At 38.0% G+C, this 20,681-nt stretch overlaps 2 protein-coding genes and 1 pseudogene across 2 annotated transcripts; all 3 read left to right on the plus strand.

Annotated features, from left to right (window-relative positions):
• The first annotated feature begins 1,666 nt into the window (after positions 1–1,666).
• LOC100431025 (olfactory receptor 2T10) lies at positions 1,667–2,606 on the plus strand. The gene is given in 2 exon segments (XM_015129554.3): positions 1,667–2,002; positions 2,004–2,606. Coding segments are annotated over 2 exon segments (939 nt in total).
• A 1,576-nt stretch (positions 2,607–4,182) lies between these two features.
• LOC144338716 (keratin, type I cytoskeletal 19-like) lies at positions 4,183–5,160 on the plus strand (annotated as a pseudogene).
• An 8,651-nt stretch (positions 5,161–13,811) lies between these two features.
• LOC707109 (olfactory receptor 2T5-like) lies at positions 13,812–14,757 on the plus strand. Its single transcript, XM_015129037.3, is given in 2 exon segments — positions 13,812–14,560; positions 14,562–14,757. Coding segments are annotated over 2 exon segments (945 nt in total).
• The last annotated feature ends 5,924 nt before the right edge of the window (positions 14,758–20,681 follow it).

Consider the following 20,681-nt stretch of genomic DNA (forward strand, 5'->3'; position numbering starts at 1 on the left):
ATTTTGCCTTTATACTTAGAAAATTACTTTCTGCTCCAGGAAAAAATAGTTTATTAGTCTAATAATTGATTGACTAAAATCTACCATTTGTTATGGCCAATGATACAATGTTTATTTACTGAAAATACCTTCAGTCACTTTGGTTTTAAATCTCTTAATATAAGCAATTTGTTAAAAACGGGCATTACTTTACTCTTATGCTTTCTGTGTCCTCTGTACTAAGTATCTCCAAAACAAAATGAAAACCCACGAGATTAGCCTTGGCCAGGGCAAGATATTTGAAATAAAAAAGGAAATAATGGTACCAATTGCAATAATTCTTATTCATAAATTTTAATGATAAAGAATAATATAAAGTGTAAGTTGCAATGTAAAGGTTACATAAGAGAAGTTGCAATATAAAAAGGATGAATGTGTTTGATTTAAATAAACATTTGACACGTTAATATATTGAACATTAGTATCTAAAACTTCATTTTATAAAGGACAGATAGGCATTTTCTTTAGCGAATAATAATAGCATCCACATGTAAATCACAGAATTCTGAACAAGAGAAAGAGTGCTATCAATGGAAAAGGGCTGACCAGCACCACTGATCCCCAAAAATAACCAGGTAGAAGAATTCTACAGTCTATTACAAGGTGATTAACTGACTAGATGCTCTGAGAAGAAACTGGAATTTGGATGATTTGAAGATAGTGAGTTATCTTGATTGTTCACAGCCAGTTACAGGTAGAATTCCTTGTTCTATGTTTTCCTCCCTCTCACTAGTATGCTTCAGTAGTCTTTAAAATATTGCAACTTCAGGGACCCCTGAGGATATAGCCATAATTTTTTTGATATCTTAAAAGATTGGCAGAACCACAATGGATCAGAACATCTTGATGGAAATCATGAAAATATGAATAAATAAATCACAAGATTAATGTCTTTGTAAGAGGATAAGTGGAAGTAAAAAGTATTTTATAAATCACTTGTGTGTAAAAGCATTTAAATCATTTAGAAAAATTGACAAGTTGTACTAGTGTCTTTAATACATTTAAAGAAATTTGACTAAATTTGTACCTGTTTATATAAAGGTTTGGAATTTTATGTTTAAAATGTCTACAATTACTGGTTGCTTAATATATTGCTTTTAAATATTGAAAAATTGTATGTTCATAGATTTGTAACAAGATATTTAATAAGAAGTATTACTAATCCTTTTTTGCAGAAATGACTCTTGAGGGTCAAATTAGAAATATTTATATTGATTATTAGCTCTAAAATCCGATGGGAATGGAATTCGGGCAATACAGGCACATGCAACTGTAAGATACTAACACACAAAAAATAACCAATGTGAACATACAGAAAGTAAAAATAACAAATATTAGTGACTATATAATTCCCTGTAGGAAATATTTTAATGTCAGCTGTATGGACCTCTTCACTGAGAATATAAATATTTCATTCCCATTCTAGATGGGAATCAGATTCACAATCTAACGTGCTGTCTCTTTTTAGTGCAAATTCACAGCTGATGTCAGAAATAAACTCTGATTTTTACATGGAATTTTAAAAGTTGAAGTGAAGCAAACATAGTTTGTGGCGCACACAGGATTATAAATAACATAAAGTTTACTTTTGTCCTCCAGGTAAAGCCACTTCAAGCAATCATACCACATGTGGCTGGCCAACCAGACCCTGGGTGGTGACTTTTTCCTGTTGGGAATCTTTAGCCGGATCTCACACCCTGGCCTCCTCTGCTTGCTTATCTTCAGTATATTTTTGATGGCTGTGACTTGGAATATTACATTGATACTTCTGATCCACATTGACTCCTCTCTGCATACTCCCATGTACTTCTTTATAAACCAGCTCTCCCTCATAGACTTGACATATATTTCTGTCACTGTCCCCAAAATGCTGGTGAACCAGCTGGCCAAAGAGAAGACCATCTCGGTCCTTGGGTGTGGGACTCAGATGTACTTCTACCTGCAGTTGGGAGGTGCAGAGGTACTGCCTTCTAGCTGCCATGGCCTATGACCGCTACGTGGCCATCTGTCATCCTCTCCGTTACTCTGTGCTCATGAGCCAGAGGGTATGTCTCCTCCTGGCATCAGGTTGCTGGTTCATGGGCTCAGTGGATGGCTTCATGCTCACTCCCATCACCATGACCTTCCCCTTCTGCAGATCCCATGAGATTCACCACTTCTTCTGTGAAGTCCCTGCTGTTTTGAAGCTCTCTTGCTCAGACACCTCACTTTACAAGATTTTCATGTACTTGTGCTGTGTCATCATGCTCTTGATCCCTGTGACAGTCATTTCTGTGTCTTACTACTTTATCATCCTCACCATCCATAAGATGAACTCAGCTGAGGGTCGGAAGAAGGCCTTCACCACCTGCTCCTCCCACATGACAGTGGTCAGCCTCTTCTATGGAGCTGCTATTTACAACTACATGCTCCCCAGCTCCCACCACACCCCGGAGAAAGATATGATGGTGTCCTTTTTCTACACTATCCTTACACCTGTGTTGAACCCTATCATTTACAGTTTCAGGAATAAGGATGTCACAGGGGCTTTGAAAAAAATGCTAAGAATGCAGAAAGCTCCATATTAAAGTGTGAAACAACTTAAGTTGGTCCTCTCTTCTTAGGGTCTCTCTCTTTACTTTAGGTGTCCTTCCTATAAACAATCAGCACATCGTGGTGGTGTCTGACTCCCTGAGTTGCCATTCAGGGGGTTTCTGTCCACTCTTCTCTCCTATAATCACACTTGAGATGTTCACTTATCTCCCCCCACCCCTCTTCCCTCATAGCATTGATCTGTAGTCCAGTCCTTCGGGGCCAACAGTCCTTTTTTAGATTGGAGTTGAGAAATATGAAAATAAATGTGTTTACGACCCTTGAGCACCTTCTACCAGAGAGAAAATTTGTTTTGATATCATGGGCTCACTGAATATGAAATAACCCCATATTCAGATTGTTCCTCCGCATCCACTCTGTGCTAAAGACTTCATTTACCACCTCATTAGACCCTCACCCTCTGTGGTTGAAGCTAAGGTCATCCACATTTCACAAGTGACAAAACAGCCTTTGAGGCTTCCCCTGACTTGCCCCAAGAAGGAGATCCTCAGGGGAAGGAGGTTCATTCATCCATAGGCATTTGGGGCTAAACACATTCAAGACCTCAGAGATGCTAAATGTACAGTTGAGATTTTTCTTCCATCAGAATTTCTAGAATGTTCTCAAGTTATTTTCTGTGAGCATAAGAAGTCCAACCTCAAATTAGACCAGACACATGGGCTATCCAGAACACATCTGTTTGGAGTAGAATTGGTTCATTTAGACTTTCTTAACCAGAGAAATATGGAAGTTTCTCACACTTCTACCCTGTTCAAGCCAATGGTGACATATACTTAGAATATAACTTCAAATCAGTTTTATGTATGCACATGGTTGTATTCGTATTAACTTATTTAACAACGATAACACCTTGTGTGCTTATGATCCGGCACCATTTTTAGTGTGTGACATGTATGGAACACTTTTATTTTCACAGCCTAATATTAGCTTTATTCTACAGTTGATTTAACTGAGATTCTGTGGGTTTGAGAAACTTGAACCAAGGGTATGCAGCTTAGAAAGTGCTCAACAGGGATGTAAGTCCAGGCAAGCAGGCTGGAGTCCCTGCCCCTGACCACTGCATGTGCTACCGCTTCTGGAGTCTGTGGCCTTTTCCACACTGCGTCTCTCCATCTGGGAGGGCCATACTCCAATCCTGGAATCACTGGTTCTTTCCATATCCAGTGTTTTGACATAGCTTTCCCTCTCTTCAGAATGTTCTTTTTCATCTGTAAGTACAAGGATACAAAGATAACTTTCCATGACTCTGTTATCTTCCTTTAGGCCCCAAGTCAGTCATTCAACAAATACCTACTGAGCCCCCAAAGTTTGCCAGGCCCTGTTCTACAAACTGAGGATGCATTCATGAGCAAAACAAATAAACTTCATCTTTTTAGCACTTAAAGGAGGGTATATACAGAATATAAATTTGGTAATTGATAAGACATGGCGTATTAGAAGAAAACTGCATGCAGTGGGGCTCCTGCAGCTGTGTAGGTGTCTTCCGCCTGCTTGGTGTCCTCATCCTCCTCCTGGGGCTACAGCGGCGTCCTGGCTGGATCTGACGGGCTGATGGCGGGGAATGAGAAGCTCACGCAGAACCTCAGCACCGCTTGGCTCCTGCCTGGACAAGGTGTGCGCCCTGAATGTGTGGACCATGGCGAGCCGGAGGCGAAGATCCGCGACTGGTACCAGAAGCAGGGGCCTGGGCCCGGGCCCTCCTGTGACTCCAGCAGCTCCTACAAGACCATCGAGGACCTGCGGGAAAAGATATTCTTGGGGCCACCACTGAGAACCGCAGGACTGTCCTGCAGATTGACAACGCCCGTGCGGCCGCAGAGGACTTCCGGGCCAACCCTGAAACGGAAAGCTCTGCGCATGCGCTTGGAGGGCGCCATCAAAGTGCGCAGGCGCGGGAGGAGCTGACCTAGGCAGGACCCGCCTGGAGATGCAGATCCATAGCCTGAAAGAGGAGCTGGCGTCCCTGAAAAACAACCACGAGGAGGAAGTCGGTGGCTGAGGGGCCAAGCGGGAGGCCAGGTCAGTGTGGAGGTGGATTCGGCTCCTGGCACCGATCTGGCCAGATCCCGAGTGACCTGCGAAGCCAATGTGAGGTCATGGCGGAACCGGAAGGAGCTGACGTCCGGTTCACCAGCAGGGCTGAGGAGCCGAACCGGGAGGTCGCTGGCCACACGAAGCAGCTCCAGATGAGCAGGTCCGATGTCACCGACCTGCGGGGCACCCTCCAGGGTCTTGAGATTGAGCTGCAGTCGCAGCTCGGCTTGAAAGCTGCCTTGGAAGCCACACTGGTGGAAACTGCGGCGCGCTTTGGGGCCCAGCTGGTGCAGATCCGGGCTCTGAGGAGACGTATTGAAGGGCCGGTTGGCCACTGTGCGAGCTGACGGCGGCAGAATCAGGAGAACCAGCGGCTCGTGGACATGAGGTCGCGGCGGGGGCAGGAGGTCGCCACCTACCGCAGCCTGCTCAAGAGCCAGGGAGATCATTCCAACAACCTCTCCACCTCCAAAGGCCTCTGAGGCGGCAGGCTCCGGGGCTTCTGCCCTCCTTCAGAGGGTGTCTCCTGGGTAGGGGACAGGAAGGAAGGGCTCTTCCCCTGAACTGGCAATAAAATTCTTTGGCCCAAGGGGGGAAAAACAGAATGAAAGATGTAGCAGGCAATAACTAACCAAAGAATGAAAAATTTTTTTTAAAAAATGCAATTAATGTGAAATAATGCAGCATTTGAGACAACAAGCACTAGTAGAGATAGTGATGACTGGAACCAACAACCAGGAAAGTATTGCAAGTCTAATCTTGCATAGAACTGATACCAAATTTTCATGATACACAAAAAAATGAAAAAATGGAAATCCGTAATCACAATGGCAGATTTTTTTTGGTATGTGATTCATCTGGCTTATTTTCAACCTGATTGAGGTACAGTTGATGAATAGAAATTGTACAGATGAAAGCTGTACATATTGATTTTTATATATGTATATGTTATGAAATCATGACCACCATCAAGCTCGTTAACATTTCCATCACCTCAGTTATTTTTTTGGGGGGTGGGGGGGAGGGTGTGGTTAGAACACGTAAGATATCCTCTCAACAAATGTCAAGTATACAAGATTTATCCTCTTAACAGATGTCAAGTATACAAGACTATTGCTAACTGTAGTCACCATGCTGTACATTAGCCCTCTAGAAATTATTCATTTTTGCGTGACTGAACTTTGTACCATTTTGACCAATCCTTATTCATTTCCCTAAACTCCTAATCACTGGGCACCAACATGCTACTGTTTCTATGAGCTAGTCTACTATTTTAGATAAGTGAGAATATATGGTATTCGTCTTTCTGTGCATTTTTCACTTAGCATAATATCGTTCAGGTTCATTCATGTTGTCCCAAATGGCAGGACTAACTTTGGGGCTAAGAAATAAAGAATATTTCATTGTGCTAATATGTGTATGTGTATTTTCATTCATTCATTTAGAGTTATTTTTCTATTTTTGCTATTGTGAATACTGCAATAAACACTGGTGTGCTGCTACCTCTTTGAGATCCCGATTTCACTTCTTTGGGTGAACCATGACCTAGAAGCATGATTGCTAGATCATAGGATAGTACTATTTTTAACTCTTTGAAGAAACACTATACTGTTTGCTTATAATTGCTGTGCCAATTTTCATTCTCACCAACGATGTTCAAAGGTTTCTTTTTCCCCACTTTCCCTCTCTTGTTTCATCTGTAATGATGGCTATTCTAACAGGTGAGAGGTGATACCTCGTTGTGGTTTTAGTTTGCATTTGCCTGATGCTTAGTGATGTTGAGCTCTTTTTATTTACCTGATGGCCATTTTTATGTCTTTTGAGAAATGCCTACCCAGGTCGTTTACTTATTTTAAATCAAAGTAATTGGTTTTTGCTATTGAGTCATTTGAGCTCCTTATAAGTTTTGGATATTACCCCCTTTGCAGATACATGGTTTGCAGATATCTTCTCCCATTCTGTAGGTTGTCTTTTCACTTTGTTGATCAGTTGGCCAATTATGCTCAGGTTGCTTTCTGTTCTCCCTATTGTTTCATTGGTCTATATGTCCATTTTTCTTTTATGACAGTTCTTTACTGTGATAATTCCCATATCTTTGTGTGATATATTTTGAAATAAATGTGATGCCTCTAGTTTTGCTCTTATTCAAGATTGATTTGGCTATTTGAGATCTTTTATGGTTCTAGATGTATTTTCTTCTTGGTTTTTTATTTCTGTAAAGAAATACCACTGATATTTTATAGAAATTGCTATTTATAGATTGTTTTGCTTAATAAGGACATTTTTAACAATGTTAATTCTTCAAATCTACAAATTTGAAGATTTGTTAATTTTCAAATCAGTGAATACAGTGCCTTTCCATGTTATTTGTCTCCTTCAATATCTTTGACTCTTAATGTATTATGATTCTTAGTGTAGAAGTCTTCTGTCCCATTGGATAAGTATTCCTAAATATATTATTTTTTGCTATTTTAAATGGGATTGCTTTCTTATTTTCCTTCCAAATAACTCATTGTTTGCAGAAGTGTCACTGATTTTTGTGTGCCATTTTATGTTCTGCAACTTTACTGAATTTGTTTATTAGTTCAAATAGTTTTTTGGTGTAATCTTATATATAAAACCCTAAGGCCATGTCATCTGCAAATAGAAACGATTTTAATATTTTTCTAATTTTGATGCTTTTTTGTCTAATTGCTCTGGCTAGGACTTTCAGTAGCATGTTAAATAGAAGTGGTGACAATGGACATCCTCATTTTGTACCAGATCATAGGAGAAACATTTTCATTTATTATGTTAACTGGGCTTTTCACACATGATAGGTTGTGTTGAAGTAAGTTCATTCCCTCTGTTACTATTGTTGCTAATAAAGTTAAAAATAAGTAGAAAGCTGAAACTGTATCCTTTCCTTACTCCTTATATGAAAAGTAATTCAAGATGGATTAGAGACTTAAATGTTAGACCTAATACCATAAAAACCCTAGAAGAAAACCTAGGTAATACCATTCAGGATATAGGCATGGTCAAGGACTTCATGTCTAAAACACCAAAAGCAATGGCAACAAAAGCCAAAATTGACAAACGGGATCTAATTAAACTAAAGAGCTTCTGCACGGCAAAAGAAACTACCATCAGAGTGAACAGGCAACCTACAGAATGGGAGAAAATTTTTGCAATCTACTCATCTGACAAAGGGCTAATATCCAGAACCTATAAAGAACTCAATCAAATTTACAAGAAAAAAACAACCCCATCAAAAAGTGGGCAAAGGATATGAACAGACATTTCTCAAAAGAAGACATGCATACAGCCAACAGACACATGAAAAAATGCTCGTCATCACTGGCCATCAGAGAAATGCAAATCAAAACCACAATGAGATACCATCTCACACCAGTTAGAATGGCAATCATTAAAAAGTCAGGAAATGAACAAAGTGCTTTGGGAATCAAATGATTTTTTTGTCTTTCCCCTAAATAATTCTAACTCAAATGACGATGGTTTTACACAATTCCTCATCACAGAGGGTTTTTGTATAGCTTCATTCTCTTAAGGAAAAGAAAGTCTTAAATTCCACAACTTCTGGCCTCAAATCGATATGTAGTTACAGAAATAACGCAATCTCCGAATTGCCCCCTAATTATATCATGTACACACAAACACAAACACATAAACATATTGGAAAGTTACAAAAATCATAATTAGAGTGTAAGTTACCTATTAGCTTAATATTTGTTCAGTTTCTCTTTCTCCCCTGCTACTAAAGTTACACACAATTAAAACGCCTGATTTGGCATCATCTTTTGTGACTTCAGGAGGTAGGGAAGCACTCTGCGCTCCACACGCAGCTATGGAATTTTTCTTGGTCTTTTCACTTACTTTTAAAAACTGATTTTGTGAAAGCATTCCTATTTCTCCATCTCCTCTCCAGCATCTGTTTCCTGAATTTTTAGTGATCGCCATTCTAACTGGTGTGAGATGGTATCTCATTGTGGTTTTGATTTGCATTTCTCTAAAGACCAGTGATGATGAGCTTTTTTTAATGTTTGTTAGCTGCATAAATGTCTTTTGAGAAGTGTCTGTCCATATCCTTCACCCACTTTTGAGGGTTTTTTTTTTTTTTTTTTCTTGTGAGGTCCTGCCTTCTCAAAATAGCTCTTTTCAGTGCTGGGATTCACCACAGTTTTGACACTTCCTACCAAGATCCAGAAGTTCCCAGCAAGAGACTTTTGTGCCTGGTTGGCTGCTATATTATTGCTGCTATGAGGGGATATGATTATAGGAGCTCCTCTTCTACCATCATGCTAATATTTTTAATCTTTGTATTAAGAATTGTTCTCTAGCACATTATTCAACTTGGATTTTACTCAGTAAGTTAATTTAAAACCTGTGAAACCAGACAGCAAGTTATCTGCTGTCAAGATACAACAGTGACACTGATGTGTAGGATGGACATTCCTATTCTGAAAAAGAGAAATTGGAAGTAATAAAGAAATCTTGGAGCCAAAGCAAGCCTGAAACCTGTCAGGGCAAGTTTCAGTAGATTTTAGGACTTGAGGTCCTCTTTGGCTTGATATCCTGACCTGCAGTCCATAAAGGTGATGGCCCCTCTTCCTTTGTTCTGGGCATGTATCTTTCTATTTCTTTATATCTCTGATGGCGTCTTCAGGATCGATTACAAAATTTTTGACATGTTTTATATGTTTATAGCTCTTAACATCTTATTTTTGCTTTTATAAATATTTTCTCAGTTTACATTTAAAATGTAAAAAAGGTAAAACTTAAGCAGGATTTCCACCATAAATATTACTGTTGAAAAAATATGTATCAATAGTTCTTGTCATTGTTAATACGTTTTCAGTATTTTTAAATAAAAATATTCTCTTCAAAAAATATAAAAATATCTCAATCTGAATTATTGTGGAAGAATTTTATTAAAATTATTTTAAAATCCATACTCGACCTCTAAGTGTTTGGATGCCTGGGAGACCTATCATGCTTGTTTATAAAAATCTGCAACATTTTAACAATATCAGCTCTTTCCAAATATATTTTATTGTATTCCAATCAGTACGATTAGTTAGATCTTTTGAACCTAGCCAAATAGATCAACTGAAAGGAAAAAATAACTGTTAAAAGCTTGACTATTTTGAACATGAACATACAGGAAGACAAGAATTGTTTCACTAGATGTTTAAAATCGTCATGAGGGGAACACCCAATAAAACAAGGTATTTTAAAGGAATCCAGTGAAAGACCAATGGAAAAGAAGAGATCATGTGTAAACTTAGCCTCCCCCACTCTGGCTTCTGGGATAGGATGTTGACCCTCCTTCCTTGTGCAATCCCATTGTTTCCTCCAGACACACTGGTTCTCACACCCATGATTTCAGGACTGCCTTCTCTTATGAACTCTGGATTCATGGATGCACTAGCCTTGCTGCATAATCTTCATCTAGATGTGTACTGGGCAACTGGAGTCCCAAATTTGTTTCAGCGTTCCATGCCAACCTGCCCAGCCCCCAAATTCCTGTGTGTATAAATAGCAATCAACTTTACCTCCTCCACCACAAACCCCTTGCCCAGACACCGTATCTCTCATCAGGACTAGCTCATTATTCTATACATACATACATATAGAATATATACATCTTATTATTCTATACATACATATAGAATATATTTTGTAAAGTGGAAAAGGCTAAGTCTATTAACTCATGTTTCATAGAGAAGATTTTGATGATGAGATCTGAGATTATTATAAATATTGGTTAAGAGTATGCATTTAAAAACAGAGGTAAAAATTTTAAAAGCCATTAGAAGAAAACCAGAATGGTTCAGGAGAGCTACCTACTGACTTCTTTAGCTCTCTTAATTGCATTCTTCTTCAAATCCCAGAGGTGATGTGTCAACGGAAAGCTTTCATCCACTCCCCTGGTGGACATGGTAAAACCAGGCATGATGTCACCTCCTTACTTCTCTTTGTGCTCTTAACCTGACCACACACCACCAGCTCGTCTCGGTGAGGTTCAAGACAGCGTCTGTTGGTGAGTTCTGCCAGACAGGCAGTACTGATAGAAATAAAAGGGTAATCACGGCTCTCCACTTGTTCTGCTTCTGAAACATTCTGTTAGTTCTTCACAGTATTTCCTCATTTTGTCTTAATTTTTTAATGGAGAAAAACACTTGTGATTCTTTCTTAAAACTTCTGTATAACACTTATTTACTGTGACATAATTGTAAATGGATTTTTAATTTCCATTTATGGAAAAAATCTTTTTCTATATTTTGGGATTTTTATACAAAGATGCATTTATTTTTCCTGTCACTAAAGTTTTATAGAGGAAAAGTGACTGATTTTCTTTTGAGTGGGGATGATTTCTGAGGGTTACAAAACTCTAGAAACAATGTCTCAATCATTTTATATTTCCCTGATGAAACCCACAGAGTGTGGCCTAAACCCAAGTGTAGACTGCGGAGGGAGGATGGTGTCCGTTAGAGAACTGAGGCAGAGTCACGTGCTCTGGGTCCCACTCTTGGGCTGAGACATGCGTTCTTTCTCAGGTTAGGTGTGTGATATTAGGCAGGCACCCTGAGAACCTGAATTTTTATAATATGTATAAAGAGAAAATAATATGAAGTAACTCGTAGGCTCTTGGGAAAGAAGAAATGTAAAGTATTAAACAATTTTAATATTGGTATTAGAACAATTCCTGGGATGGTGTCTGCTTCAAATAAAGATTTGATATGACTCCATTTATACTTATAATAAATCCCCAAGTTAAACATGCATTAAGCAATTTACATAAAATTCAAACAAGCGGATAGAGAAGAATAAGAATGAACAGGGGGCCAGTCACTACGTGTGGACACAGTGTTTCCATATCTGTCCCGTGTCCTGGGTGAGCTTTCTGAGTGGCTTCATGATAGTGATCCCCATTTACCAAAGTGCAGCACAAAGATTTGCTTAGCAAACCCCGCATCTCCCTGCCCTCCTGCTTCCCCTGAATTTACTGAGCAAATACGTTTTAGGGCTTCACATGTGCTGGTCACTCTGGTCCTTGCTTCACTTTGGCCACAAATACAGACGAGATCAGCAGGTGTGTTTTGCAGTTTATTGGAATGTTTTAAAATTGTGCACAGATCTCAGTCACCATTTGCCAGTGGGGACCGTAATTGATACAGATCATCTACCCACCTACCTACCTATCTATTAATATGTATAGAAATATATAGACACACAAAATGTCTCAGATTTGTTGGGTATTTATATTAAAGCATCAAAGCATCCCAGCATATTGGAACTTTTGGTGAATTGAATATTAACTAGTTTTTATAGTCATAAGAATACAAAATGTATTTGAAACTTGTAAATTCATTCTAAAATGTCCCTGCATCATAACCACAGCTAAAGTCTTCCCAGAAAGAGGAGTTACTCTGTCCTTATTCTTGACTAGGGCTATCAAAATTTAACATTTAACATGTCAGAAGTTGAAAAGTTGGAAAGGTTTAATTTCTTTCGGAGAAAACGTGGAAGAAACTGTTATGGAGTATTTCAGAAAGGCCAGATATATTTTGTGTCTATTGCCCTTATTTGTTTTGTAGCTATTTTAAAATTCCGCTTTAAATCACATTTACAAAATCATTTTTCCCTGAATAGACTCACTGTGACCTCCTTAAGTGCACTGAAGTTCAATTCATCTTTGATCCATCTTCAGCATATAACACAGACAGGCTGTGAGTGTCACGGTGGAGAAGGAAACTGAGTTGAAGTCAGAGGCATCTCAGTGTTTGATTTTCCTCCCTGCCTCTCAGTGTGTATGAAAGATTGATTGTGGCAGGCAGTGAAGCACATGATTGCAAAACCAACTAAAGCTTTGTCTGATAAACAGCAGTGACCCTCCAAATTCTAGTTCTTCCTTGCTGAGATTTAATGAGCTTTAAAATGAGGGGAGCTATAAGGAGATGAGGTTGGAGGACCACATACTAGACAGGAAGGACATGGGATTCTCCAAAAAGCTCTGCATAACCAAGGTTAAAATAAGAAATGTAGAATATAGTTATATATTCACCTGTGTATGTTTACATAAATGTTTACATTATATTTACATAAAACCAGAATATTTACACATAAACACACAAATATAAAAACCAAAGTTGTTTTTTTCAAGTGGGTCATATGCTTTATTTTGCAGACCTGCCATTTTTATTTTGAAAATCAACTTAAATGTATGAACAGGTACTGCATCTGGAGAATGGAAGTTAATGCATCTTATATAATAATCATAGTAGCAACCATCTTAGGTAGGTTGTGGAGAATAATGTAGATATTAACTCTTTAAGCTAAGAGTATATGTGTTCATCAGAAACCGTACTATTCTAAGCACTTTCATTACGTTTCCTCATTTTACCCTCGTCACACCTGAGCTCAAACATGGTATTTTTTCTTTTTGATGTAGACTGGAGAAAGGAATGGCAGATAGAGAAAAAGATGGACCTATGGCTGGGGTCTGTGTGTGTGCTCCTTACTCATGTCCATCAATGTCTAAAGGGTCAGTCGTGTGTGAGGACCCTTCCCTGCTCACGAGAATGTGAGGCTCGCTTCATGCAATCACAGAGCCTCACAGCATGGCCCGATCCTATGGGGGGAGGAGTTTCAAACATCTGGTATAACTTTTCCAAGTTACGCTTTAGTTACTTGCTACATCTTTCTTATATCAAATATACCCCTGAGTATTTTGAAGATGCCTATTTTCTTAAACCAGAGATGTTAATTCAATCCAGCCCTCTATGACAAAAACTCTAGAAATGACGAGTTTGATTTATCTTTCAATGAGTCACATTTGTGTTAGCAGAGGAGGGTGGTTCTGCAAATTTCCAGCACTTGTTGATAAATGACACTATGAGGAAAGTTTATTAATTTGAACCGTGACAACCTTACTATTAGTTACCAATTCTTTTGGCCTATAGTTGTGAATTCTTTTTGTAAATTTGTTATATGTCATTTATATACTAAAATATCCAGACCCACGAGACTTACTCAGGTAGCACAATCGGCATACACGAACGTGAGTACTCACTAAACACTTGGTACAAAGGGATGCATTACACTAACTCCAAAACTCTCCTTGGTGGCCTAGGTGAAACCTCATGGCCAACACCACCTGGATGGCCAACCACACTGGATGGTCAGATTTCATCCTGATGGGACTCTTCAGATGATCCAAACATCCAGCTCTACTGTGTGTGGTCATTTTTGTGGTTTTCCTGATGGCATTGTCTGGAAATGCTGTCCTGATCCTTCTGATACACTGTGACGCCCACCTCCACACCCCCATGTACTTTTTCATCAGTCAATTGTCTCTCATGGACATGGTGTACATTTCTGTCACTGTGCCCAAGATGCTCCTGGACCAGGTCATGGGTGTGAATCAGATCTCAGCCCCTGAGTGTGGGATGCAGATGTTCCTCTATGTGAAACTAGTAGGTTCGGAATTTTTCCTTCTAGCCACCATGGCCTATGACCGCTACGTGGCCATCTGCCATCCTCTCCGTTACCCTGTCCTCATGACCCATAGGGTGTGTCTCTTCCTGGCATCGGGCTGCTGGCTCCTGGGCTCAGTGGATGGCTTCATGCTCACTCCCATCACCATGACCTTCCCCTTCTGCGGATCCCGGGAGATTCATCATTTCTTCTTTGAAGTCCCTGCTGTAACGGTCCTGTCCTGCTCGGACACCTCCCTCTATGAGACCCTCATGTACCTATGCTGTGTCCTCATGCTCCTCATTCCTGTGATGGTCATTTCAAGCTCCTATTTACTTAATCTTCTCACCATCCACAGGATGAACTCGGCAGAGGGCCGGAAGAAGGCCTTTGCCACCTGCTCTTCCCACCTGACTGGTCATCCTCTTTTATGGGGCTGCCATCTACACCTACATGCTCCCCAGCTCCTACCATACCCCTGAGAAGGACATGATGGTATCTGTCTTCTATACCATCCTCACTCCAGTGCTGAACCCTTTAATCTATAGTCTTAGGAATAAGGATGTCATGGGGGCTCTGAAGAAAATGTTAACTGTGAGAATTGTTCTTTAGGAAATCATAAAGTAGGACATTTGGATATAATGATTTATTTTCCTTTTCTCTACCCATCAGGTACTTAGGATTTTATCCCCGTGTTGTTCCTTAAACTCTCATACCATGATGTCTCATCTCATTTTTATCTCATGTTGAGGAATTCTTCCACTGTGTGGAAATTCTATTTTGCCATCCTTGTCCACCCAAAATTCTTATACAATTGTGTTGTAGTAATGTAACATTTTTGGAAGTGGATAACTGCTCTTTAATTTTGTGAAAAAGTATTCATAACCTTAGGAAATGCATAATAAAATATTTAGAGAAATAAAGGTCATGAGGTGTTCAAATGATGAGAGGGAGAGAGGGGGGCAGTGAAACAAACTGAGCACAATGTTGCTGCCACAGTTGAGTCTAGGTGAACAGTATGTAGGTATTAATTGTACTATTCTTTTTTAATGATAGTTTTCTGTAAATTTCAAATAATTTACAAATAAAGAATTAAATGCCAGGCTTTTCTTCCTTTTTGAAAATATTCTCTTTTCACTTGGTGGAATTGTGACATCTTAGAAATCATGCTCATTTCATTGTGTCTAATAATTACTGAGAAAATCCAGTCATCCCCTCTTTATTGAGGGCTACCTTTTTCTGCATGGTCTGTTTCTGACAGCACCTAGTCGATATTGCCTCTGAAATACTCAGTGCCATATGGTATACTGAGGATGTAAGATCACATAATGGACTGCAGAAAAAATATTACACCTGAGTGGAAGGAGTTTTAGGGAAGGTTACCTGCCCAGGGTGATTCCTGAGCTGAGATTTCAAACATGTAACTTGTTATACAAACAAGGAAAGTGATGGCATCAACATTCAATCCTTCGTTTATTCAACAAACATTTTGTGCTTTATTATAATTAAAAATAGCTAAATAAGATTAAATTTGGAATAGCACATGGCTACTTTTTTCCAAGGAATTGGAAAAATACATGTAGTTGTTTATGCAAACAAACGTAATAAAATAGTTTTGATACTCATGTGTGAAGGGTACAGCTCATAAGGACACACTAATTCCATCTGTGACATCTGAGTTCAAACAAGGAGCTGAGAGGAGACTCTGCGGCTCAGTGCTGAATAGTGACTAGGTGTTACCCTCAGCTGAGTGTGTGATAGTGGAGGCAGGGAAACGTGCTCAGAGACATGCTGCAAGGGAAAAGCCAGCATGGTAAAGACAGGCTCTCACCAAGCGAGAGAGATCAATGCTCCAGGAGATCCTTCTTTCTTATTTTATTTTAGCCTCCTTTCTTGCCTTTGTGTGGCCCAGGGTTTTAAAAACAATAGTGATATGATCAGATTTGCGTTTTGGAAATGTTATTTGTGTGGTAACCAATTGGAGATGTGCAAGACCAAAAACATAGACACTAGGTAAATGAGAACGGTGATCTAAATGATGTTGATCTAAGTGGAGTCGACTGTGCCTTTACACCAGGATAGGCTGATAGGAGGACATTTGAGGTGTGGGACCTGCTGAATCTGTTGCATAAAAGCACAAATGTGGTAGCTGCATGCCTATAATTTCCTAATTGGCTATGTCCAACTTGTGAATAATCAGGTGGTTTCAAAAGTACAGATTCCTCTTCTCTCACCACATCCAATTATTTTATGACTATAACAAAGATTCTGTAGTGTTTTGGAAAAAAATATGAGAACTAGTTTTTAATATTTTTCCTGAACTCAGACAATATAAAAGGCATACTCTAACTTGGATGAGTTAAAGAACCTGTGTCAACTCTCAATTTGCTGGATTATAATTACAGACACATTTGATGGTTATCTTTAAAACATATTTGTAACAGGAAATAAAATATAGCAAAACCTCTTAAAATGCTTTTTTGTAGAGTTTTATTGTGCTCAACATTAAGTTGTTTAGTAGATTAAAATAACCTGTTAATATTTTTGGTAAGTCTTGTAACTATGAAGCAAAAACCTGTAGTACACAGACAAATAATATTTTAACACAAGGAATCAATGCATACTACTAGATAAAACATCACTTAGCCCCAAAAGAAGATAGGAAGGAAGGAAAAAAGACTACAAAATAACTGGAAAACAACTAACAAAATTATTGTATTAAATCCCTATGTATCAAAAGTTATCTTGAATGTAAATGTATTAAATTGTCCAATCAAAAGCCATACAGTGACAGAATGAATAAAAAATGTTACCTTCAACAATTACTTTAGCTTGCAAGGACATATGTAGACTGAAGTGAAGTGGTCAAAAAGGATATCCCATGCAAGTCGTAACCAGAAAAGAGCAGGAGTAGCTATGCTTATATCAGATAAAATAGACAAGTCCAGAACTGTAGAAAGAGACAAAGAAGATCTTATATAATGATTAAAAAGGCAATTCAACAAAAAGTGTATAGTAATTGTGACTATATATGCACAAAACATTAGATCACCTAAATATATAAAGTTAACTATTAATAGATCTAAGGGGAAATGGGAGAGATAGCAATAAAATAATACTAAGAAACTTCACCACACTTTCAGCAATGGAAAGATTATCCAGACAGGAAGTCAACAGTGAAATAACAGCTAAGTTGCGCTCTAGGGCGATGGACCTAAAAAGCATATGCAAAACATTTTATTCAGTAGCTGCAGAACACACCCTATTCTCAATTGCACATGAAACATTTTCTAGATTAGATCACATGTTTAGTATAGAAAAGACTTAAGATAAAAATCAAACATCATTTCTGATCACAGCAGTTTAAACTGTAAATGAAGAATTCTCCAAAAGTTTACAAATAAACTGTGATTAAACAGTATGATCCTAAAAGATTGGTGTGTCAATGAAAAAAATGAAAAAATGTTGCTTGAGGCAAATGAAAATGGAAAATTCAAGATACCAAAACCTACAGGACAGACTCACCGGAAGCAGATCAAAGGGGAAGTTTATAGCGATAAAGGGCTACATCAATAAAGAAGAAAGACCTCAAATAAGAAAAGGTAATATTGTACCTTAATTAGCTAGAAAAAAGAAACCCCAAATTAGTAGATGAATTAATAATAGAAGAAACAAAACAAATGATAAAAAAATGCAAATCAGATAAAAGTCTTTTTGTGGAAAAAAAATTAAGAAGGATAAAGTAAATCAGAAATTGTAAAAGGGAACTGAGGCCACAGAAATACAAAAGATTATGAAAGTATAATGAAGAATTGCATGCCAAAAATTAGATAAACTGGAAGATATAAATTCATTGATACATAAAACCTATCAGGATTGAATTATAAATAGTAAATCTAAGCAAACCAATAATGAATTATGCAATGAAGTAGTAATAAAAGTCTCCCACCAAAAAGGAAAATAGCAGCCCACGACAATATGGACTCACTGCAAAATTCTATCAAAAATTGAAAGAACTAATACCAATTCTTCTCAAACACTTCCAAAAAATGGAAGTGGGAATACTTCTAACTTCATTTTACAAGGCCAGAATTACCCTAATACCAAAGCCACAGAAGGACACGGGAACAAAAATGGAACTACAGGTCAATATCTTTTGGGAACATGAATGCAAAATTCTTCAAAAAAAGGTAGCAAACTGAATTTAAAAGTACATTTCAAAAAGCATTCACCATGATCAAATGGGATTCATCCCAGGGATGCAAGGATGCTTCAACAGATGCAAAATAATAAACATCACATAGCACATTAACAGAATGAATGATACAATTGTGTGATTAAGTAGATGGAGAAAAGCATTTGACAAAATTCCAAAACTCTCAACAAATTAGGTATACAAGAAATGTATCTCAACATAATAAAACCCACATGTGACAAACCCACAGCTGACACAATACTTAACAATGAAATGTTGAAAGCTTTTTCTCTAAGATTCAGCAAAAAACCAGAATGGTCACTCTTGCCACTTTTATGTAACATAGTACTGGAAGTCCCAGACAAAGCAATTATGTAAGGAAAATAAAAATGTAAATAGGAAAGGAAAAAGTGACATGGTTTCTGTTTGCTTATAAAATAATATTACATATAAAAAAACTAAAGACTTCAACAAAAACTTCCCTAATAAACAAATTCAGGAAAGTTTCAGGATATAAAATCAATGTACACAAATTAGAGCTTCTATACTCTAACAGCAAACTGTATTTTTAAAGTCAACAAAGACTCATAGGAGTTATAGCAACAAGATAGATGAATTAGAAGATTCTCCAGGATCATTCATCCACACCCACAAAAGCACAACTAGAAACTATTCAAAAACAAGAATAACATCGTGAATTCACATGAATTCAGGAGAGAAAAAAGAGAAAAAGAAGTTGTGTCTGGTCATAGCCAGAGCAATTAGGCAAAAGAAAGAAACAAAAGCCTCTAAATTGGAAAGAAAGAAGTCAAATTTTCCCTGTTTACAGATGACATGGTCATGTATTTAAAAAAAAAAAAAAAAAACTAAAGATACCAGCAAAGACTGTTAGAACTGATAAATGAGTTCAGTAAATTTGCAAGATACAAAATCAACATACAAAATTAGTGGCATTTATATATGCCAACAGTGAACAATCTGAAAGTGAAATAAGGCAACCTCATTTACAAAAGCTAAAGTAAATACAAAATAACTAGGAATAAATTTAGCCAAGGAAGTGAAAGATCTCTACAGGAAAAACTATAGAACTCAAAGAAATTGAAGCGATCACAAACAAATGGAAAGATTCCCTGTGTTCGTGGATTAGAAGAACTGATATCATTAAAATGTCCATCTACCAAAAGAGAGCTACGGAATTAAAGCAATCACTATCCAAATACAAAAGACATTCTTCCCAGAAATAGAAAAAACAATCCTAAAGTTCATATGGAAGCATAATAGACTCCAAACATCTGAAGCAATTCTGAGCAAAATGAATAGATCTATAGGCATCATACTATCCAATATACTACAAAGCTATTAAACACCGAAACAGGATGGTACTGGCATTAAAAAAAAAAAAATCAGAGCTTGAAGACAAAGCAATTGAATTAACCCAATCAGTGGGGGAACTGTGGCTCATGGCTGTAATCCCAGCACTTTGGGGGGACACCACGGGCAGATCACTTGAGGTCAGGCGTTCCAGACCAGCCTGGCCAACATGGTGAAACCCTATCTCTACTAAAAATACAAAAATTAACACGGCGTGGAGGCACGCATCTGTAGTCCCAGCTACTCAGGAGGCTGAGGCAGGAGAATCGCTTGAACCAGGGAGGCAGAGGTTGCAATGAGACAGCAGCACTGCACTCCAGCCTGGACGACAGAGTGAGACTCAGTCTTAAAGGCTTTTTGTTGTTGTTGTTTCCTTGTACTTTGGGGTTTTTGTAGGTTAATGACTTGCCTTCATTCCCCCATCTGAGTAATTAATAATATGGTTATAAAGAATATCAGATGTCAGACTTAATTCTTTTCAAGCTTCCCTCAGCAGCTTAAAGTTAAAATTTTTCATTCCTTCTATCATCTTCTGGGTTTGAAAACACCATTCACTTGAACATAGACAAAATCTAATTGTTCATTTCTACCACATGGAATCTTGTTTAATAATTATTTCTGAATTTATCCTGATTCCATGCCTCATTGGTTTGTTATATCTAAAGAAGTACACAAATTTTTGCATTTTTCTCTATGTCCTTGATTTCCAGAAGTTGTGATTGTGTTTTATTTCTCTGGAGATTTTTCCATCCATGTCTTGTAACATTTTTAAAATTTTCTTTAAGTTGGTATTCACCTTTCTCTGGTGCTTCTTTGAGTAGTTTAATAACTGACCTTATGAATCATTTATCTGGCAATTCAGGGATTTCTCCTTTGTTTGCATCCACTGCTAGTGAGCTAGTGTGATCTTTTGGGGGTGTCAGAAAACCTTGTTTTGTCACATTTCAGAATAGTTTTCCTGGATTTTTCT

The sequence above is a fragment of the Macaca mulatta genome, chromosome 1 (genome assembly GCF_049350105.2).
Source record: "Macaca mulatta isolate MMU2019108-1 chromosome 1, T2T-MMU8v2.0, whole genome shotgun sequence".
NCBI lineage: Eukaryota > Metazoa > Chordata > Mammalia > Primates > Cercopithecidae > Macaca > Macaca mulatta.